The 24,013-nt window shown below is 33.8% G+C and overlaps 1 protein-coding gene across 1 annotated transcript in view; it reads left to right on the top strand.

Moving 5' to 3' along the window:
- NAF1 (nuclear assembly factor 1 ribonucleoprotein) overlaps window positions 1–22,772 on the top strand; it is a 45,866-nt gene extending 23,094 nt beyond the window's left edge. Inside the window, 6 exon segments of the mRNA XM_077139628.1 lie at window positions 2,357–2,439; window positions 9,879–10,039; window positions 12,981–13,032; window positions 15,503–15,605; window positions 21,857–22,255; window positions 22,258–22,772. Of these exon segments, the coding sequence (XP_076995743.1) occupies window positions 2,357–2,439; window positions 9,879–10,039; window positions 12,981–13,032; window positions 15,503–15,605; window positions 21,857–22,255; window positions 22,258–22,286 (827 nt within the window). The 3' untranslated portion in view covers window positions 22,287–22,772.
- The last annotated feature ends 1,241 nt before the right edge of the window (window positions 22,773–24,013 follow it).

Below are 24,013 nucleotides of genomic sequence, written 5' to 3' on the forward strand. Positions count from 1 at the left end.
CAGAATAAACCTGAGAATGGAACTCAGAACTGACAAAATTGTCATAGGATTTTTAATCTGGGAAAAGGGCCCAGGTTGCCACTTAGGACATAAAGTCACTTAGGACTTAGAAATATTCAAGTCATTTGCTTATGATGAGTTGTATAGTGAGTCAGTGGTAGAAAAGGAATTTTATCTTTTGACCTAAGCTCTCATAGTGTCCAAATAAATATTAAAATTACAAAATATAATTTTGTACCTTTTCAATTTATTCAAATTCTGAGTAAAGTAAAACTCATTTTTACAGAAATTGTACTTAAAATCTCCTTGCATGATTTCCAAGTCCTTATATTTACTAGTTTTATCTTTTGGTATTTAATAATAGACATAGATAAATTAAATCAGTAATTACTTGATTACATATATATGAGTTGAGCATTTATTTGACTTGCTATGTGTAGAAAATTTTTAAATCAAAATATGTATCCTCATGGAAAAAAATATAAACTGTGATAACGCATATTATGATGGGGTGCTTTATAAAGATACTGTTTTGACAAACGCATCCTAATAGACTAAAAAATTCTCAACCTGGTGGGACTCAAGATTGAATGAGTTAAAATCAGCACATGTTACTTTTGTATACTACTGTTTATATTCCCCATTATTTATATTAGGTGTATTTTTTCCCCATATACCACCCTATTATTTTCACCTTGTGTTAGTATCATACATTTGTTATAATTCATGAAAGAGCCTTCTTATCCTTGTAGTAACTGTTGTCCATTATCTATAGTAAGGTTCACCGTGTTGTATAGTCCTTTATTTTTATCTTTTAATTTTTAGTCTAGTAATATATATTTGAATAACTAAAATATCTTAACATTATTTGGGCCAAATTACAAAAAAAAAAAAAAAAAAGTAAAGAAAATGCAGTAAGTATTAACATACTAGGAAAAAAATTCTATGAATTAAAATAAGAATCCACAGGAGAAAAGAGGGGACTTAACATAGCACTCTGTCATTCTACTAGAAGGATTTTTTTAATTGAGAAAAAAATAAGAAACTCTAATTAGAGATAATCCATTTTTAGGTAGGTAAAAGTGAAGGAATTTCTGGAAACTTAAGGATATCGTACTAATCCACACTTTTGGGGTATTAGTTTGAAATATACATTGGAAGTTTTTTTAATCAATTTAATATAAGCAAAATGTGGTATAAACTGTAAGTTTATTTATACCCAGCAGGCTATGAGTATTTCGCAGAACAAAACAAAAGAATGGGTCTGTTTTGCTGTAGAAACACAGTTGACAGTTGTGTTGTTACAGGAAGAACTAGGGATCTAGGTTCTGGTGATAGCTTCTGGAATTGGCTGTGGACTAATGTTTATTCTTGAGGCTTGTTTTCTTATCTTTCTGTAAGATGTGGGTGTTGGGATAGGTTATATTTAATTCACATGTAATCTGAGTTTTGCTGGAAGACGAATGAGGAGAAATGATTGAGAATTAATCCTGCTATTGCTCGTTAATATTAATCCTTGCTGTTCATCATTAGTCTAGAAGCAGTCTAACTCATGAAGTTTTGACCCATGATATGTTGCTTATGTATATGTTGAAAACTTTATAAGTACTGTTTAAATTAATAGGTATACAAAAGAAAATCTTTGAATGAATTTTATCTGAGCTAATGTATTTCATTTCTCACTAGATATGTAATATAACTCTTGATTGTTGATCAAGTAGTCTCTCTGAGAATGTCTTATGTTTTTTTCTTTTTGTGGTAGTTTGACATACACAGCTCTCACAACAATTGGAGATTAGCTAGATCAGTGGGACAATGCTTTTGTTTTTGAGAAAGAAAATTCATTGTAATAAAATTTACTGTGAGTTCTATCACTCTTTACCTGTTCAGATGAAGATTTTCATATATTAGTACGTAATCAGTGCTTTCTTGAAAAAAATTCTTAGTGTGAGAAAGTGGACCAATTTCTTCTGCAACAGGAATTTTTATGGCTAGATGTGATGATGATGATGATGATGATGATTATTATTATTATTATTATTATTTGTAAAAATTGCTTGAGAAAATGTATGTAGCTTGAATTTGACCTATTAATCAGTGTTTCAAATTTTCTGTGAGAGATTGCCCCCTCTAATTTCTTAGAATTGTATCTTTTTGTATTAAAGAAAAGTATCTAGTGTTCATTTCATATTACTTGGTAATAGACGTCTTTACCTAGGAATAGTTACTTAAGTATATTATCCAAACTTAAATATTATTTCACATTATGTTCAATGACTGCCTACATTGTCACATATATATTCTACATTAACTTCTGATTAAAGCTTAAAATAATCTGTTTTGTTTTATTTTTCAGTAATAATTGAATCTATGACTAACCTACCTCCAGTTAATGAGGAGACTGTAATTTTTAAAAGTGATCGACAAGCAGCAGGAAAGGTTTGTAAAAAAAATAAAAATAATAAAAACAAAATCCTTAGAATAAAAAAGATGTAATAGGCATCTGTGAAGGACCAGTTATTAAAATGGGCAGAAATTATAAATTTTTCCGTTTGTTGATCCCTTTTTTCAGACCCCCTAACTATTCTAAAAGTAGTTTATTAATTTTAGTGAGTAAGCAATCTAGAGCTCTCAGGTTTTAGTACATTCTTGATTTTCTTCAATACCTTGTATCTATCTTTGTTGTTCTTTGTAGCATAAATTATTAAATAAACATGTAGAATTCTTCCCTAGTATTTGTCAGATACTTTGATAGGCAGTGAGTTTACATATTGAATAAAACATAGTTCCCTACCCTCTGGATAGTCACAGTTGAGTGTCTATTTCTGTAAACAGAAATATTTATATAAATTTCCATAGTTTAGTAGTTCTTAACCATATTTCATCCCTTTGAGTAGTGATTCTCAGACTTTTTAGACTTTGCTTTCCTCAGTTTGATGGAATCTTTTTCAAGTAGAAAAGAAGTCAGTGATAGTATTGAATTGTCACTTTAAGCACATACTGGGAGAATTATGAATATGTATACTTTAGTAGTAGCCATAAGGTTGGGTCTCTTTTAACATCTTACTAATGGAACAAACCCTGCATGTCCATCCTTAGTTTGACAGCCAACTTGACCCAGCAACTAGGCAATTCTGAGTAGCCATCAAAGGACATAAAACCTTCTAAGATCAAGAAAATGAATGCCAACCAGGTTTTTCCTTTTTGGCAGTGGGAACAAAGTTTATTCATCTCTGCGCCCCACTGTGCGTAATAGTCCTTTGCAAATTATATGTGCTAAGTAAATGTACGGAGTTAAACCACCTACCATCTTTGGAAGAACACTTCACTGGGGTTTAGTTTTTCTGAGATGAGCAGCATTTGAGTTCTTCAATTGATCAAGGGGATGTAATTAAATGTTTAATTAGAAAAATGCAAATATTTTGAATTAATTTCTTGAGGAGAGTCACATAATCTTCACTGTTCTCTGCCGTTTCCTACTACTTCATTTGAAAACAAATTAGGAAGGGACCAGGTTTTTAAATCAGGGTCCTGTTTTAGTTTGCTACCACCTTTCACTACCTAAATAGTCATTTTAGTTTGGCAGGCCAGTTTACCAATGAGTAGCAAGCCACCTCAGACTGCAGAGTAATCATGTGGCAGAGTTGGCATTGGGGGCTAGTATTTTTGACAATCCTTGAGAGGGGTTAGAAAGGAGGAAAATGACTTACTTATGACTAACTGCATTTTTTTCCTTTCAGGAAATCAGACTTGGTGTTTTTGGTTCCATTGTTGGTCTCAGTACTTTTGATTTCAGAGGAAGAAATACTGCATATATAGTATAAGCTATTTACTACCTTTGCGAGGAGTTAGAGATATGCTAGGGGCCTCCTAATCCCAGAGAGCACCGAGAGAGTAAAGGAATGGAAAATAAGTAGAGGACTATGCTGTGAGTAGCTCTCTCCATGTCCATTGATATACTCCTTTAGGAGAAACCAGTATCCATCTTGGTAAACAAAGCAGTTCTTGCTCTCTTCAAAGAAGAAATTAGAAGCAGAGAGGAGGGGAGAAGAGATTAAGCAAGAGAAATGTACTACTTGATTTTCTGAATATGAAGCAAAGGCTGTTGAAACTGATTAGTTCTTTTATTCTTTTTACTTATGATTTTCTTCATTATAGTTGCCTTTTCTCTTAGCAACTAACTTGGACAATTTTAATTTGAAATTACCCTATACTTTACTAAGTTAAAACTTCTACATTGACATCTCTTACATACCACAATGCATTTGAATTTTCAATTCTGGGTGGAGGTGTTAGAGAGTATCTGTTGAACAAACCAGACCAGACTAGGAAATTGAATCTCTTTTAGATCATCAGCATATATTCCGCAGATACTAAAATAGCTCTACCTTTAATATCAAAACCATCGCACATCCCACACATCCTTTTTTTTCCTTCTGTCCAATAACAATGATAAAAAAGTCATATTGGTATTTTATATACCTTTTAAAATCTGCTGCAACCCTGCAAGGAAATGGTATAATCCCCATTTTGAAACTGAGAACACTTGCTCAAAATTACAAAGCTAAAAAGGAACAAAATTGAGATTACTACCCAACTCTGATTCATTTCCCTTCCACCTTTCTCCCCCACTAATTTAGGAAGGTCACCCTCAAATTTGTATTTCTAGCTTTGCTCTTTAATCCTAATAACAACTGGACCTCTTGGTAAACCATGACAAATGTTTTCTCTAATAGCGTGAATTAAATTTATTAATTGCTTGCTTTGAATTTAGTTTTGGGTATTTGGTAGAGTAGGTTTTGTTTTTGTTATTGTTTGTTTTGCTTTTTAGTAAACCACATCAGTGAAATCTGTTTCCCTGTCATATATCATTGGGTAGGTAATTTTTACTGATCCTTTTTTTTAAAGAATAATGTATATTACAGTTTTGTTATATTTGATGACTTTCTCAAGGTCACCATATCAAACAATGCAGTGGTTTTTCTCCTTCAGTTCTCTTGGTGTACTTAGAGTAACTTGTAATATAGCAATACCCATGGAGATCAAAATAACTCATTTTTCCTACCCAGTGGATTAAAGTACTCACTTTCTCTTTATTCATTTTTATTAATTGGAAGTAAACAAAGCATAAGGAGCTTGATAAGCATCAATTCTGAATTACTGTGGAAGTTTATTTCTTCATTCTCCTTATGGAAGATAGACCAAAGCTGGCCAGCTAGAGAGACAGCAAGATCTTTGGCTAATGGCCTTCTTTGAAGGCTGTTCCCAGGATGGCAGCATGCACATCTTGTGTTTCACATGCATAGCCCCCCATCATTGTTCCTGGACCTGGAGATTGCTGGATATATTGCTTGTTACTTAGAGAAATCAGGAATTTCCTCCTCCCTCTTAGGGTAACGCATTAATATAACATTGTGTGGGGGTGTTGGAAGAGAGCGCATTCTTTGGCTTGATCTCTTTACAGTGCATTTCCAGCCTGTTTATTCAGACTGGCACCTTGGTCGTGTTGCATACAGAATGCTTAGACCCAGACTGTGTTGTGGATTGAGTTTGGGTGACTGCATGCACTCTGCTATACTACTTTATTTGTCAGGATTTTTTTCCGCTGCAGACCCTATCCTATTTCTGTACCGTATGGTGGTAGTGGTTTATGTTTGTGACCCCCTTGTGTCACAAATCCTCTGAGATCTTGTATTAGAAAGATAATTGCTTTTGAATAAAAGATTGTGAGTGTTAAAAGTTAGAGCCAAGTGACAGGACACTTTGAAAACTATCTCTCAAAGTATAAAACATTTTCATTTGATTAAATTTTTATAAATATTACTAAGGAATATGTACAATTATTTAAGGTATAAAGAAAACTACTTGCCCACCACATAATAAATTTCAGAACACTCCTGTCATTGAACTCGATTTCTTATATTATCCTTGCAGTCTTAACTATTCCTTCCTTTGCTTTTATCTTGAATAAGGTTGATAAAAGTTGCAGAACCCCCCAAATCAGATGGAATGACTGAGCAGGGATGCAAGGTTTTATGAAACAGTATGAGGTGAAGTGGGATCCCTACAGTCTTAAGTTACTCTTCACGGTTTAACTCTTAGGCACTAGTCAGTCTAAAGTTTATACCCAAGTCTAGTAGTTACTTAAAATACTGTCATTTTTTTGTTTAGCTTTGTATTTACTTTCATAGGTGAATTCAGTCAAGGTTTCCTGTGACTGTTTGAGGTATATACCTGTTGGCATCAGTGCATGCCACATATTGGTTCCACTGAGAGCTTCCTTTTCCCAGCCATATGTTATTTTACTTAAAACTTGATTATGATTCTCTTGTAGCTGTGAGACATAACACTTTAGATTTTTTGAACAGGTAAAGAAAAAAAAAATCATGCTTTGGTTTTGTCCAAGAATTTGAGCCACTTAAATTTTTTATTACAATTATTATTGTTATTTTTGCATGGGCAGGCACCAGGAATCCAACCCAGGTCTCTAGCATGGCAAGCGAGAATTCTGCCTGCTGAGCCACCGTCGCACTGCCCTATAATTATTTTTTTTATCACAATCAACTTATTTTTTCCTTTTTTGTGAAAAATAACATTTATACAAAAAAGCAATAAATTTCAGAGCACATTGCAACAATTAGTTGTAGGAAAGATTTCAGAGTTTGAATGGGTTATAGTTCCACAATTTTAGGCTTTTACGTTTAGCTGCTCTGAGATACTGGAGACTAAACGAAATATCAATACAGTGATTCAACACTCATACTCATTTGTTAAACCCCACCTTCTCGGTATAACTCCACCATCACTTTTGATCTTTCTCCTACTCCTTAGGGGTAAATACCTATGCTTATTCTAGTTTTTCATATTGGAAGGAGTTGTCAGTAGTATGAGATAGGGAGATGGAACTAACTGATGTTTTGGAGAGGCTGGCCCCTCTGCATTTCAGGATTTATCAGGTCCAGGAACCCATCTGGAGGTTGTAGATTTCTGGAAGGTTACCCTAGTACAGGGAGCCTTTGTAGTATCTTATCTAATGCCCTAGGTGTTCTTTAGGATTGGTTGGAATGGTTTTGGTAGGGGCTTGGCAGTCTATTTTAGGTAATAATGTCTAACTGAAGTTTGTGTAAGAGTGATCTCCAGAGTAGCCTCTCGACTCTGTTTGAACTCTCTCAACCACTGATACCTTTTTGTTATACTTCTTTTCCCCCTTTTGATCACGATGGCATTGTTGAATCCATGGTTCCAGGGCCAGGTTCATCCCTCGAGTCATCTTCTCTTCACCCCTGGATATCATGTCCCATGTAAGGGAAGGGCAATGATTTCACGTGCAGAGTTGGCCTTAGAGAGAGATGCCACATCTGAGCAACAAAAGAGGTCCTCTGGAAGTAGCTCTTAGGCATGCCCATAGGTCGCTAAGCTTCTTCGCTACATGCATAAGCTTCAAGAGCAACTCAAGATCCAGGGCTTGGCTTATTGATTTGGTGTCCCTAATGTTTAACACAGTTCAGTGGTTTCTTGAATGGTAAAGTTTAATAGTTCCATATTTTGTCTCCCATCTCTCAAGGGATCTTCCTAATACTTTTGATTTTCTGCCTAATATACTCTGGGATTTATCCAGGAATTACATTAAACTACACAGAGTTAAAGGCTCTCATTCTTATTCTGTGCCCCCTGTGTCTGGATTGTTTAAATGATCTATCCAGACAGGTTGAGTTAGATTATGTGCCATAGAACATTTAGGTTCTGGACAAAATAAACCTTTATTCCTTTGGTCTCAAAGAGTAGATGAGATTCTAAAATATAGGCAGTGTCTTCCTTACCCTTGTATTCTAAGTTACCCCAAACCTGACCTGATCAGCTTGTTATCTTTGAATACCAGGTTATACATATATAAAACAGTCTCTCAAAATCAAGAAATAACAATTAGTGTTCTAAACTAAATGTGATTGCTATAAGAGCTTACAGTATAGGCCCCTGTTTTCTTATAAGTATTTTCTGAATGAGACCATACAGTATTTGCTCTTTTGTTTTTGGCTTATTTTACTTCACCAGATGTCCCACAAGTTCATTCACAATGCTGCATGCCTCACTACTTCATTCCTTTGTGTAGCAGCACAATATTTGATCATATGTATACAACATCGTTCACCAGTCAATGAATGCCACTTAAATTTGCTTGTTGCATAAATCTGAACAATTTAGTAAGGAATTTCTTCAGTGAAATCATTTTTCAGAGTTTGGGAATGGAGTCATGCTATCCAGGAAACAGATCATTGGAAAACAGTGCTATGTGCCAGGTCACATATGATTACTTTACCATGTATTAATTAATTCATGTGAAATCTTTTTAAATACATTTTTTTATCCCTGTCCAAAGTTTCAAAATATGTGTATCTGTGTTCATCAAGGGAGTTTTAAAAAAATGCATTGTTTTAAGACTTTTTTTTAGGGACATTGTATTAATATAATATATATAATTTAGGCCAGTCAGGTGGTGCTGCAGTAAAATAGGGGGATAAGGGCTAAAAAAAGGGGGTTAGATTGCAATACTAGTGGTCAATGAGAGAGAGGGATAGGAAGTATGGGATGTATGAATTTTTTACTTTTGTCCTTTTATTTCTTCTTCTGGAATGATGCAAATGTTCTAAAAATGATCATGATGATGAATTCACAACTGTGTGATGATATTGTGAGCCATTGGTGCATGAAGATATCTTAATAAAAATATTTTAAAAAGTTAAACCCCTCATATCATCTGCTATTCTGTTGGAAAGGTCTGCTGTTTTTATCAAAATCTTTCAAAGCAGTTTCTCACTATTTTCTTAAATTACTTGTTTGTTGTCCTTATAAAAGAAAATGGTTTTAAATTTTTCATTGCTTTTAGTGTTATTTCAGAATTCATTGGCATTTTGTTTTGAATGGCATTAGTTGTTTTTAGAGGAATCATACCTTCACAGTTATGGAACCTACTCATAAAGAAGTGTTATAGCCACTAAAATGCTTATGAAGAAGATTTATAAGAAGAAAATTTAGTGCAACTTTGGGTTTTAAAATTCAGCAGTTTATAAAACTAACACAGAAAAATATTTATTAATAGAAAAAAGACTGGAAATATCTATATTGAATTGGTGATGGTCTAATTTCTATAATGTGCATATATTTATTCTCAAAAACCTATTTTTTGAAAATTCAGGTATTCATTTTGAAACAAATTTGAAAATGAGAGCTTTCCTTTTGTTGTTCATAAAACATTTTCAGAAATAAAACAGGTCTGTGCAACCAGCAAGCAAGCCCTTGTCTTAAAAGCTAAAACCTGTAGCTTTAGTTATTGAGTAATAGAAAATTTCTATTTCAAATCTACTTTACTGCTGTTTTTAATTAGAAAAGGTTATGGTTTAATGTTACAAAAATGTTAACTACTCTGTGGAAATAGCTTAAGTGATTGAATACCCATTGAAGCAGAAACTTGCTTTTCTGTTTCCTATCAGGCTGCATAATAAGATTCAGAATGACAGACAGCATTTCATTTCTTAGTTTTCCTCATACCTTACAATGTAAATGAGAAATAGTGAAGAAAAATTTCATAGTTTGTTTGCATCTGTCTAGTTGGTATCACCAAGGTGATTTGAATTTGGCAAGAAACAAAATTGTTTTCAGTAGCTGTGAATTCACAGAAGGAAAATATGGAAACATATATTTATAGTCAAAATTGAAGATTTTTATGAGTATGCAAAGATAATTTGCTCATTAATTGGCAAAATTGCCTTGTTTAGTAATTATCAGTGGTAGTTTTTGGAAAAAAAAGGAAAATATTACTAGCTTTTCAGGTCATTGTTTTACATGTTAAAAGAGACCTTTATGTTCCTTTTATTTTATAGATATTTGAGATATTTGGACCTGTTGCTCATCCATTTTATGTGTTACGGTTTAATTCTTCAGATCACATTGAGAGTAAAGGTATTAAAATAAAAGATACTGTGTATTTTGCTCCATCAATGAAAGACTTCACCCAGTACATATTCACAGAAAAACTTAGGCAGTAAGTACTTTGGCATGCTGTAATTGTTCTTCACTTATCTAACTTATATTTTAGGACTAATTCTCACTGGTGGTAGTTTCTTATATTTAAATGGTATCTGTCCTCTGAAGAGTTCATTTATCTTCCTCGTAACATCTCTGAAAGGTACATTTTGTTAACCACTTTTAGAGGTAGGGCTCGTTTAAATCTTTACCATAGCATGGCATGATCAGTGAGTAGTAGCATATCTGGACGATGCAAATTTTTAAAATTCTAGTTCATTGCTTTTTCCGTTTTATACTTTATTTTATGAACATTCTAGTTCTGCATTGTTAACAAAAGAAAATGCTTTTCCATTTTAAATAAATTTTTCTTTAGATAACTTTTATAGGTTTAATTAACCCATAAAAATTTATGATTCTCAAGAAAAAAGAAAATGAGTAAATTTCATATTACTTCTAAATTCTAATTTATAGACAAGGCAACTAAAATTTGTCCCTCAGAAGTGTATAAAGCCATGGTAAATGGGTTTGATTAATAACTAAATGAACTGAGAAAGAAACCAGTGCTCTCCATATCCGTGCTCTCCATTTCTTCTGTAAAGATACTAACTTAGGCATCTGCCTGTGGCTGTTAACTTTTCTGCATGTTTCTGCTCCCACTGAATTCATTGTATATTTGCTAGGTTTAGTTGTGTTGCCATCTGTCAGCTTAGAGATATGTTTGTATCAGTCAAACTTGTTATATAATTTAGTTGTTAACATTAACCAATGGCATATGAATTCAAATAGAGGAATTATTTCTATAAAAATAAATTATATGTTTGAAAAGATATAATGAATATAAACAAAAGAGTGCAGAAGGTTGTGGTGGAGAAGGGTGAGGTAGAGGAAGAGGAGTCTTTAATCTCAAAGCCAGGCTCATTTTGACTCACAAATTCTGTTTAGTTCTAGCTCCCCTTTAATTGGAGACTTGGAAATATAGGTGAGGCATTACAGATGTGGTTTTGCAGGGAAATCAAAGCAACTCCTTTAGTGAGTGTCCTTAGTTACTATAGCCAAAGTACTGATCCCAACTGTATGCATGGCCTAAAGTTTCTACATCACTTACATATCGAATTAAATCTCTGACTTCATTTACTATTTTAGAGATGAAAATTTTGATAATTGATTAAAGTCGTATTTGAGAATCTGTAATGTCCTTGAAAGAACATTTTACTGTTATTTTTCAGATTCTATAAAGTCAATTCTAAATAGCTGCTGACACAAAGGATTAAATAAATAGAGTCATACAGATTTTCATATGCTTGAAAATAATACCTTGAGATAATTAGCATTTCATTTTGCTGTGAATGTTGAAATGCTGCTGTGGTTATGCTATATTTAAACAAATAAAATATTTTAAGTTTAAACAGACAAACTGATCAAGTTATCTGAAGATGTTTATTAAATAAATCTTAAATTATTTGTAACAGTCTTTTTTTCCTGATTTGCAATTCTCCTGTAGGGAAATAAGAATAAATAAACAGTAACAATTTGAAAATTAGACCTGTCCTGAAGAAACTCCACTTTTGAAGAGACTGTTCTATTCTAGACTAGGTTTGCCTGGAAACTCAGTAGAGTACTTTGTCTTTGAGGTGGAAAAGTTCAGCTTCTCTCTAGTTCACTGGCCCTTGAGGAAGGCCATTTTGATCTTAGCCTCTCATATACTTACTGTCTTGTTAAAAGTGCTTTTTTTGAAATATTGATCGAGCTTTTGAATTCTTGGGGTATAGAGGCCCTAGTGGGGAATTTTATCAATTATGTAAATCCCAGGATAAGCACAGCAGGCCACAACATGAAATATATGCAAAATGGAGTAGTGGAACTGACAGTTAATGACTAAATTATTTTTTTTTAAAGCTGTGAAAAAATTTCTGATTTAATGCCTCATATAAAATGTCAAAGTTCTTTTTTTTTTGTTTGTTTGTTTTTGTTTGTTTTTTTTACATGGGCAGGCACCCGGAATCGAATACGTGTCCTCTGGCATGGGAGGCGAGCATTCTTGCCCGCTGAGCCACCGTGGCCCACCAAAAATGTCAAAATTCTTAACCAGAATTTTAAAGCAAACTTAATGATTTTCACGTTGTTTCAGCACATTCATATCTGTAAATTGATTTAAATAGTATTAGTTTCTGAGAATCCCGTTTATTTTTGAAATCTTGTTCAATATTATGAAATTAAGATTAAAAATGAGCTTTCAGAGATTATGATCATACTCAGATACGTGTCTTTCTGTTGGTCCTAGGGTGTAAAACTTTCTACCCAAAGTGATTAAGTTTCAGGTGTAATTACTCTTTTCACATATGATTGTGACTACAGTGTCCTTCAAAATCTTCAGAGTTCCTCCCGTCCCAAACCGGATAGTCTTGATTGCCCCTCTCTGCTTTGAAAATCACTGCTGGCATATAAGCCTTGTTTGCTCATGGAAGGTTGTTGATTTTCATCATATAAATTGAGGAAAAAATATTTCATGTTATATTTAATATTTTTGCATATATGTTTCCCTCTACTGTTAAACTGTAAAATTTTAGATGAGGCTACGTCTCATCATTTTTGATTTCTTAGCAACTGACAGTGTCTAACCCATAGTTGATGTTGAATAAGCGTTTGTTAAACTGAGCTTTTTTGAAAATTTCAGTTATCATGAAAGTAAAAATTAAAAGTCATAGCAAAACCTCTTCCCTCTGGATAGCACAGCTTTGGCTTCTCATTCTAATTCCTCCATCCTAATATTTACGTGTGTCCATATTTTGTGTTTCTTTTATGAGCCACATTCTCTGAAACGAGGTCCCCTTTATTTTTTGCTGTTATGTATATGGTAAAATTAAAAGCTGAGCTCATGTCTTCTTTAGTGTTTTCATACTTAATCAGCGTTTAACAGAACCTTAATAATATTTTGCTTTTTTTTTTCATTTTTCTAGAGATAGGGGTTCAGATGCATCGTGGAAGAATGATCAGGAACCACCACCACAAGTACGTATTAAGTTTTTTTACATAATATTTTTGAAAGTGAGGCCAGACTAAATATTATACTAAAGTTTATCATTGTTGATCTCAAGGCATCTCAGCAGTTGTATTGTTTTCTTCTCCAGCTCTCCTAGGTGATCTCCTAGATGACTGGTTCATATGTCTCAGTAAAAATGTCTCTATTTTTTACAATGTAATTATCTTCCTAGTAAGAGAGCCCTCAATTTTATATTTCTGAATCTGTGTCAGCAAGACAGTAATTTTGTGCCCCAAAGTGGTTTGATATCCAGTGTTGAACAGATTCGGGAATAATCTGTAAATGAAAGAAGTATTTTTGAGGTAATAATTTGTTTAACCATTCCATTGACATGTTCAACCAGATTTTCTTTTTGTTGTTGTTATTAAAATACAAAAATTGTGGCAATATAAATATATTCTTTTTTTTTGAAAATGATGTGAATTTATGCAGTATAAAAAAATATAATTATGTCAGAGTTTTTAAATGTGCTTAGTAGTTCTGATGAAGTTTCTCAGTATTGTAGATTTTGGCAATTTTGCATTTTTAACTTGATTTTAAATGTTCTCACGTAATGCTGAAGATTCATGGTCTATGTTAATTTCTAATTTTGCTGAAGCTTGAATCAAGTTTATGTCCACTTGGAGTGTGAATCACTTAACCAGTGAATTATCCTACCATCCTATTCATTTGCAATGGGACTGTTTTCTAGTTAATGTCATAGATACCACTCCTGTTAAGGCCCCAAAGAGTCACTTAATAAGTGCTCATTTATGGGAATTGTATATTTTTTAAATATTTGGGGATTCACAGTGGCCTCCAAACATATCTCTTGTGAAATACAAATATTCTGATATGTCCCTGTTGTTTCAGAGCTAAGCACTGAAATTGTTAATTTTTGTTATATTAATTCTTTGTAAAAATTAGTTTAATTTAGATTGATTACAAAATTAAAACCCATCATATTGTAGAGTGTTATTTTTTTACCAAGTAGCTGAGTAGATGTCAGAGCCCATTATGGCAAACTCTGAGATTCTAAAATTTTATTTTGGTGAAATTTTGTAGTATAGAATAATGTCGTGTTTCACATTTTTTATCATGTATTTTATATGAAGCATAACACCTGTTCTCTTGTGTTAATGGAATCATAAAATACTTGAACTATAAGTGACCATGGCAGTCCTAATATATATAACTCTTAATTCTTGGAGCAGTGGCTTTTTGGTGTACTGTAGCAGTGAATCCCAACTCTTAATTTTGTATAAATTTTCTTGCAATTTAACCTCATCTACTCTTGGAAGTAGGGTCATGCTTATATTGGCTTATAAAAAGTCTTTTCTTACACTTCTATCTAAATAACATCCGCTGCAATTTTCTACCCCATTACTTTGCTTTATTATCTGTTTATAGCTTTACCATATACTTACCACTATATTATTAAAAGAATTAATACTTTTGAAGTGTTTAGAACAGTGCCTGACATATAGTGGGCATGTGTAAAATATTTGAGTGAATGAAAGGTAAAACATTCTCTTCTATTTTTGTATTAGATTTGAGAATTCATGTTATTTACTTGGGTCCTCATATTCAGAGTATCTAAAAATTACTACTTCTTTTGGCAATTAGGACTATGGTGGATTTTTAAAAAGATTTTTAATTGATTTTATTTAAAAATTTACAAAATTTACAGTCACTGTCTACCTACTGAGCATCAATTTGCCTTTCCCCCCTTTGAGAAGCTCTACTTCATGTCTCTAAGAAATTAATGTTTTTAGATATTTCATAAGTCAAATCTTTATGTACCTTATTTTTTTCACTGATGTTCTCAGGATTCATCCACATTGCAGTATTTCTCAGAATTTTTTCTTATGATCAAATAATATTCCATTGTTGTATATGTACCACATTTTGTTCATCCATTCATCTGTTGGTAGATATTTTGATTGCTTCCACCTTTTGGCTATCGTGAATAATGCTGCTGTGGAAATTAGTGTACCAGGATATATTTGCATCTCAATTTTTTTATTGCTTTGGTGTATATCTGGAAGTGAAATTGCTAGGTCATATGATAATTCTGTATTTAACTTTTTGAGGAAACTATGACTCTTGAGTCTAAGCTAGAAGTCAGTCTTAGCCAGGGAATATCCATAGCTCCATCTGATCTGAAGGTTATAAAGATCTTCATTTTAAAGTTATCTTTCTGAAACTTTCTAGAAATTAAAAATTTTTTAAAAATGCTTTAATACTCATCTTGATTACTGGTCTCAATTAAGAGTAATAGGCATTTATCAAAAAATAATTTCCTATCATATCTAAAGTATTACTGGGAAGTATTAAATATTGAAAGGTCACTTATCTTTCAGGATGGGTAGTAGTAGTAGACTCCCCCCCCAACCCCCAAGGATGTTCTATGAATTGTCAAATCTAGGTAACATAAATCTGTACATTTATTTGTACAAGGCCTTAGATTTCAGCGATGATGAAAAAGAAAAAGAAGCCAAACAGAGAAAAAAATCTCACATTCAAGGCTGGAAAAAACTCAGATCTGAATTTAATGAGCCAGGTGAGTGAATGGAATAGTCATTCTGTGTCTTAATCTGTGTAAGTTCATCAGTAGTGTGTCTGAAGGAAACATCTGGATTTTCTCCACCTAGCGGATGTGGTAGGTGAGTCATAAGAAATATTCTGTGGTGATTTTGTGAGCTCAGGGTACAAAAGTGGCTCTAGGGGTTAAAAAAAAAAAGGTAAGCTATGCCTTGTTAGGGTTATTTGTGCTTATCAGCACTTAAGAAGCTCAGTTTCTTCCGTTTTTAGGATTAAGTGGTGTGATACTTAATACTTAAATGAAGTATTTTATCTTTTAACATGTGTTCCCAATTGTGCTTTTTCTGGCTTTTCTTTCTTCCTCTTTATTTTAAGACAATTATAGAGCCACATGCAGTTAGAAGAAGCAGTAAAGACAAATTCTCTATACCCTTGAACCAAATTTACCTAGTAAATGTCTTGCAAAACAAATACAGTCACGACAGGAATTTGACATTGATACAGTCAAAGTTATAAAACTTTTCCATCACCAGGAGGGTCCGTCAGCCACATCTCCCCTACACCAACACTCTCCTTAACTCATGGCAACCACTAATCTGTTCTCCATTTCTATAACCATTTTAAGAATATTATATAAATTGAATCATATACTCTATTACCTTTTGGGATTGTCATTTTTCATAGCATCATCCTTTGGAGTCATATTGCTGTATGTGTCATTGGTTCATTCCTTTTTATTGCTGAGTAGTCCCATGGCATGAACCTATCACAAGTTGTTTATTCATCTATTTAAGGAGATCTGGGGATTTTTAGGCATTTTTGTGCAGATTTTTGCATGAACATAAATTTTCATTTCCCTGGGATAAATGCCACAAAGTACAGTTGTTTGGTTGTATAGAAGTTGTACGTTTAGTCTTAAAAAAAAAAACTGCCATAGTGTTTTGCAGAGTGATTATACCATTTTATGTTCCCACCAGCAATGTATGAGTCATTCAGTTTCTTTGCATTCGCTCTAGCATTTGGTGTTGTCAATAGTTTTTGTTTTAGCCATTCTAATATATGTGTAGTAGTACCTCATTGTGGGTTTAATTTGCATTTTTCTAATGATCAGTGATTTTGAACATCTTTTCATGTACCAGTTTGCGGTCTGTAAATTCTCTTCAGTGAAGTATTCATGTCTTTTATCTATTTATAATTTTTTTTAAATAAATTTCCCTCTTAGCACTGCCTTTGCTCTATCTCATAAATTTTGATATGTTATGTTTTCATTTTCATTTGCCTTGAGATATTTACTGATTTGTCTTGTAATTTCTTCCTCGACCCACTGGTTGTTTACGAGTGTGTTGTTTAGTCTCCATATATTTGTTAATTTTCTGGCCCTCTACCTGTTATTTTTTAATTTTTTTAAAACTTTCTTATTGTATAGTATAATATATATACAAAGCAAAGAAAGGAAATAGCAATAGTTTTCAAAGCACTCTTCAACAAGTAGTTGGAGGACAGATGCCACAGTTTGTCATGGATTACCACACGATAGATACTCTCAGATTTTTCCTTCTAGCTGCTCCAGAATATAAGAGGCTAGAAGGAATAAATATTTTTTTCATCATCACAGTTATCTTTTTTATTTCTTTTCTGTGAAAGTAACATATATACAAAAAAGCAGTAAGTTTCAAAGCATAGCACAATAGCTGTAGAATAGATTTCAGAGATTGGATAGGTTACAGTTCCACAATTTTAGATTTTTACTCCTAGGTGCTTTAAGATACTGGAGAGTAAAAGAAGTATCAGTATAGTGATTCAGCAATCCTAATCGTTTGTTAAACCTTACTTTCTCTGTATAACTCCATCATCACCTTTCATCTTTCTCCTGCCCTTTTAGGGGTGTTTGGGCTATACCCATTCTACCTTTTTCATGTTCAAAGAGCTTTCGGTAATAAGGGGTCAGGAAATGGAACTAGCTGATGTCCTGGAAAGGCTGGCCCCTCTAAGTGCTCTAGGTATCAGGACTTATCTGGTCCAGGAACCCATCTGGAGATTATAGGTTTCTGGAAAGTTACCCTAGTGCATGGAACCCTTGTAGAATTTATATATTGCCCTAGGTGTTCTTGAGAGTTGGCTGGAATGATTTTCGTTGGAGTTTCGCGAGTTATGATAGTTAGCAATGTCTAACTGAAGCTTCGTAAGAGTGACTTCCAGAGTAGCCTCTCAGCTCTATTTGAGCTCTCTCAGCCATTGATACCTTTTTTGTTACATTTCTTTTCCCCCTTTTAGTCACGATGGCATTGTTGATCCTATGCTACCAGGGCCCAGCTCAATCCTGGGAGTCATCTCCCACACTGCCAGGAAGACTTTCACTCCTGAATGTCATGTCCCACATAGCGGGGAGCCTCTGCCTGTTACTGAGTTCTAACTTCATTCCTTAATGATCCGAGAAAGCGCTTTGGTTTTTTTCAGTCTTTTTAAATTAATTGAGACTTGCTTTGTGACATAGCATATGGTCTATCCTTGAGAATGATCCATGAGCACTTGAGGAAAAGGTGTATCCTGCTGTTGTGGGGTATAATGTTCTGTAAATGTCTGTTAAGTCTAGTTCATTTATTGTATTATTCAGATTCTCCGTTTCTTTATTGATTTTTGATGAGATTATCTATGTCTGTTCGAATATCCTGAATTAGTTGTTTCAACTCCTATATCTCATTTGAATTGTTGGTTCTTAACCTTTGGGCCATATCTTCGATTTTCCTAGTGTGACTCATTATTTTTTTGCTGGCCTGTAGGCATTTGATTTCCTTAATTAGCTTATTCTGGAGATTGTTTTCACTTTGTTACCTAGGATTTTCTTGTTGGATGGTGTTGCTCTCTATCCATTCTTTGACATTTAGTTTAGCTATTCTAGACCTCTAGCACAGGTTCTGTTGATCAGAATCTTTCAGTTCTTGTTTTTCTGTTTTTTGCCGTGCCTTTTTTTTTTCTATCGTCATCCCGCTGCCGGGGCAAAATCTCATACCTTTAGCTCTTATTCCAGGTTTATCTGAGCTTGGGGCCTATTTTCAGTAGTCAGAATTTGTTAACTAATTTTGCAATTGGAGCTGGCCGGGGTCGACCTTGCTGCTAGTAAAGTCTGTTTCCTTTCTCTGGGGGAACTAGGCTGCTGTGCCCATAGGGTAGGGGTGCTACCCTCTGCGGCTTGTGGGTCTTACAGTTCTGAATGGGGTCTCAGCTGGTCCAGCTTGTCCAGACTGGCATACCCTGTGTGTCCGGTCACTGATGTGGCCTCAGCAATTGTTCCCTACTATTCCTGGCTATTTACTAGCTTCTCTGGAAGATGGATCACTTCCACACCTCACTAAGCTTCCATCCTGCCCCTTTTATAAATCCTATTGTCTGTTTTTTTTAAATTTCCTGTGGTTATAAGAGTTTTAGTCCTATTTTGCACATGTGCTTTGCACATATTTTCTTCCAGTTAGCTTGTCTTTTCATCCTTTTAACAGGACCTTTTGCTGAGTAAAAGTTTGTAATTTTGTTATCTTAATTAAATTTATTTTTCTTTATTGAATCTAATGATTCCTTGCCTAGCCCTAGATCCCAAAGATTTTCTCCTATGTTTTTTTTTTTCCTAACAGTTTAATAGTTTTTCATTTTACATCTAAGTCTGTGATTCATTTTTAGTTAATTTTTGTTCAAAGTGCGATATTTAGACCAATGTTAATCTTTTTGCCCATATGTTGAAAAGACTATCTTTCCTCATTTATTTGTTTTTATACCTTTGTCAAAAATCATTTGAGCATATTTGTGTGGGGTTATTTTCAATTATTTTTCTGTTTTTTTATAATTTTTTTTTTCATGGGCACACAACGGAAATCAAACCCGGGTCTCTGGCATGGCAAGCAAGAACTCTACCTGCTGAGTCACCATGGCCCTCCCGTGTGTGGCTTTATTTCTGAAATCCCTAATTTGGTTTCATTGATTTATGTGCCTTACCATGCATTTTTGATTATTGCAGCTATAAAATAATTCTTGAAATTTGGAGAGTGATTACTCTCATTTTCTTCTTTTTCAAAGTTGTTTTAGCTATTCTAGTTTTCTGTCTTTCCATATAAAGTTTAGAAAAATTGTCTCTATATCTACAAAACCTCTTGTTGGGATTTTGGTGGTAATTTTGTTTATTGAGGCTGTACATTAATTTGAGGAGAATTGTTATACTTTATTATGTTGTCTTCAACTCCATGAACATGGTATGTATGCTTTTCCATTAGTTAGATCTTTTAAAAAATTTTTTTTCATTACAATTTTACAATTTTTAGCATACATGCCCTATAATTGTTTGGTTAGATATACGCTAATTCTTTCTTTTTTATTTTGTTTTTATTTCTGAATGTTGCAGTTTTCATTTTTTTGTGTTCATTACTAAAATATAGACATACATTTGATTTTTGTATGTTTGTCTTATATCTTCTAACCTTGCTAAACTCTCATTTTTTGTAGATTCCTTGAGATTTTCTAAATAGACAATCATGTCATTTGCAAATAGGGACAGTGTTATTTTTTTCTTTCCAATTTCTGTGTCTTTTATCTCCTTTTCTTTCCTTACTACACTCAGTTGTAATTTCTAGCTCTGTTTGATAAGAGTGTATATTATTCTTGAATTTGGGGGAAAACATTTTACTTTCATCATGAAGTATAATGCTAGCCGTGGGTATTTAGCTGATGTTCTTTATTAAGTTGAGGAAGTTCTCCTTTATTACTAGTTCTGTGAGTTTTTTATGATGATAATGATTATGAGTTGAGGTTTTTAATTTTTTCAAGTGCTGTTCTACATCAATTATATGATCATAGGATTTTTCTTCTTTAGCCTGTTAATATGATAGATAACATTTATTCATTTTTAAATGTTGGATCCACCTTGTATCCCTGGTATAAAGTCAGTAAGTTGTGGTATATAATTGTTTATATATATATAAAATATATATGTATTATGTAATTATTTATATATATGTAAAATGGCTGAATTCTCTTTCCTCATGTTTTATTTTATTAAGGATTTTTATGTTTACGTCCATGTGAGGTATGATATATAGTTTTGTTATTTTGTTGTTTTACTATTTTTGTCTAATTTGTTGTTAGGATAATACTAGCCATACAATGTTCTGTAAATGTCAGGTTCTTGTAGTTAATGGTTGTCACTGAGTTCTTTTTTATCCTAATTTTCTATTTCATTCTGTCAATTTTCAAGAAAGGAATGTTAAAATCTCTGTTATTGTGGATTTGTCTAGTTCTCCTTTGAATTTTATCAATTTTTGCCTTATGTATTTGATTTTCTGTTTGATGCATGCACATTTAGGATTGTTATGTGTTCTTTGTATACGACCCTTTTATTGTTCTAAATGTCCTCTTCTTTGTGCAGCTATTTTCTTCACTTGGAAGTCTTTATATGGTACTAGTCTATGATTCTCCTGCTTTCTTTTGATTAAAGTTTGCGTATTCATCTTTTCCCATTCTATTTTACTTTGAACTTGCATAATAATATTTGAGTTTCTTGTAAACAGAATGTAGCTGGGTTTCTTAATCTCTGCCAGTCTTTTGTCTTTTAATTGGTGTATTCAGACCATTTACATTCAATGTAGTGACTGACGTGTTAGGGCTTGACTCTGCCATTTTACTTAATTTTCTATTTCTTTTCTCTGTTTTTACAGCTCCCTTGTGGCCTCCACTAATATCTATTTGGGGTGGGGGGTATGGCTTCACTAGGGGGGTGTTGGAAGTCCTGATGCTCCACTAGGTCTCTGACACCACTGACTGTAGGAGAGGGAAGAATGGCGCGTTGATTCCAGAGGGAGGCCGTGTTACTGGCTCACCTGTAGCCTGTTCTGACCCCACTCAGGTAGAATGGAGTCGGAGGCTTAGTGGGCCTCAGTACAGCCTGTGAGAGTAGAACCCTGGGCTCCAGACTTGACCTTTGATGGGTAAAAATGATACAACAGGTTTTAATTTTGATAGCATTTGGTAGAGTGATTATTTTCTAAAAGTTTTGTCTTTTTAGACTTCTCCTTACCTGATCCTTTGACTTTATCTTGCTTTTTATAATTATTTAAAATTAATAATTTTGAGCCTTTTAAAATTATTTGAAATCACTAATTTTATTTTTCAACTATTATAAGTTATATTCGAAGTTAAAGAGAAAGCATTTTTGAAATTCACACGTGTTTTAATGTATTAAAGTGAATTTTAATTTTGTTTTTATTCTTTGACTTTCTTCCCCATTCAAAGGTGGAGATTTTGCAGAAGTACATCAGAATTGGAATGCTCACAACTCTGCCCCAGAATACCCAAAAGAATATCGGAACAGAGAACTCAAACGAGGATTTTCCAGGGGTAGATATCCTCAGTCTTCTGGAAGACCATCATCCCAGCAGTTTTATAATTCAGAACATGTGGTGTCTCAGGAGACTTCTGGGTTTCCGCCTCAAAGACAAGACAGTCCTGTTATGCCACAGTATCTCTTTCCTCCTCCAGTATTTGACATGCATTATTTTTCACTTCCTCCACCCCCCCCACCCCCACCCCCATCTGTAAGTACGGGTTGGACTGCGCCTTACGGTGCACCCATGGCACCTCATCCATTACTTACTTTACCATACTCCCTCCCCCCACCCCCTCCCCCTCCCCCTCCCCTCCTGCCTACCCCACCCTCTTCTGAAGATAGTAATTCTACTCATTTTAGAGCTTACTATTAGGTAAATGTATGTATTCCCATAGAAGTCTGGACTTTTTCATATTATATGATGAGAAAGGATTTTTTCTTTTTTAAAGAAAGAAAGATTATGGAGCTAGGTTTTTAAAACAGTATAAAATACTAAATAATTATTCCGTCCGTTATAAGTTGATATATATTTGTAACCTTCGTAAAATTGTATCCATTTGAAAATTTCGGTCGAAATAGGTAGAGAAAAATCCAATTATGTAATATTTAAATAAAACTTTGAATCAAAGCCTCCCTCTGTCTCCCCACCCCGTCTGGTTAAAAAGAAAGGAATCTAAATGTGTGTATGTCTAATAGTACATGTGGAGCAACTTTGATCATGGGTTAAAATATACCGAACACCTTGGTTGTTTTGGTATATCTGAAAATAAGATATTGAAGTCATATTGAGAGTCTTTAAAATAAACTATTTTTATAAATTTATACTTGGAATATTGACTTTGAATGTAAGTGCAATTTACTAGTACATTTAAATGCCCCTAATTTTTATTTTTTTAGGCAAGTGAAGGGTTCAGAAGGGGAAGCTTTACATATTGACAGAGGCTATGAAACCAAACCTAATGTTTATTAATTATACAGAGGGAGACAATTTCCATTATATGGGCCCTATTTAATGTGTTTTGTGATTTAACAACTTAAAGGGAAACAGACTATTTGCACTAAAAAAATGTGTTTAGGAGCTATGTATCCCATCTCTTTTACATATGCTCATATTATTAAATATGAGCACAGATTAAAGTGCTTTGTAAATATTGAATGGCTGAGTTTGCAGTTATTAAATGAGCAGTGAATGTTACTTTATATCATAAAGTATAAATGTGAGGAGAATTATGGAATTGTAGAGGTAAACAAGACCTTAGAAGTCATGTAAATTAATTTTACTAATAAATGGGCTAACTAAGAATTCCAAATGGGTTAAGTAACTTAATTAAAATCACTCAGCAAGTAAGATAGGAAGGGGTGTTGAACCTAGTTTTATTCCTTCACTTTCCACTAAACTGGTGCTTCCAAATTGTTTTTTTTCTTTGAATTATGTCTTAATCTGCCAGTTGGAGCTGATGTGCCTGATGAAAATAAAAATAGGAATCACTGCCATTAGCCCTCTTGCTTTCAGCATCAGCTCTACAGCTTTATTGTTAGAACACATTTTTAACATTATCCATTGTTCTAGTTTGCTAGCTACCAGAATGCAACACACCAGAGACACTTTGGCTTTTGATAAAAGGGGATTTATTTCATTAGTTCTTCAGAGGAAAGGCAGCTAACTTTCAACTGAGGTTCTTTCTTACATTGGAAGGCACAGGGTGATCTCTGCTGGCCTTCTCTCCAGGCCTCTGGGTTCCAGCAACTTTCCCTGGGATGATCTCTTTCTGCATCTCTAAAGGCCTGGGCTGAGCTGCAAGTGCTGAGATGAGGTATGCTAAGTTGCTTCGACTGTGCTATTTTGAGCTCTCTGATTTAAGCACCAGCCAATTAAATCAGATATTCATTGCTGCAGGCACACCTCCTAGCTGACTGCAGATGCAATGAGCAACAGATGAAGTTCATGTACCACTGGCTCATGTCCACAGCAACAGAGCTGTGTACCTTCACCTGGCCAAGTTGACAACTGAACCTAACTGCCACATGTCCATCCCTTGTCAACTTGGCAACTGTATGCATCA

This window comes from Tamandua tetradactyla, chromosome 22, assembly GCF_023851605.1.
Source record: "Tamandua tetradactyla isolate mTamTet1 chromosome 22, mTamTet1.pri, whole genome shotgun sequence".
Classification (NCBI taxonomy): domain Eukaryota; kingdom Metazoa; phylum Chordata; class Mammalia; order Pilosa; family Myrmecophagidae; genus Tamandua; species Tamandua tetradactyla.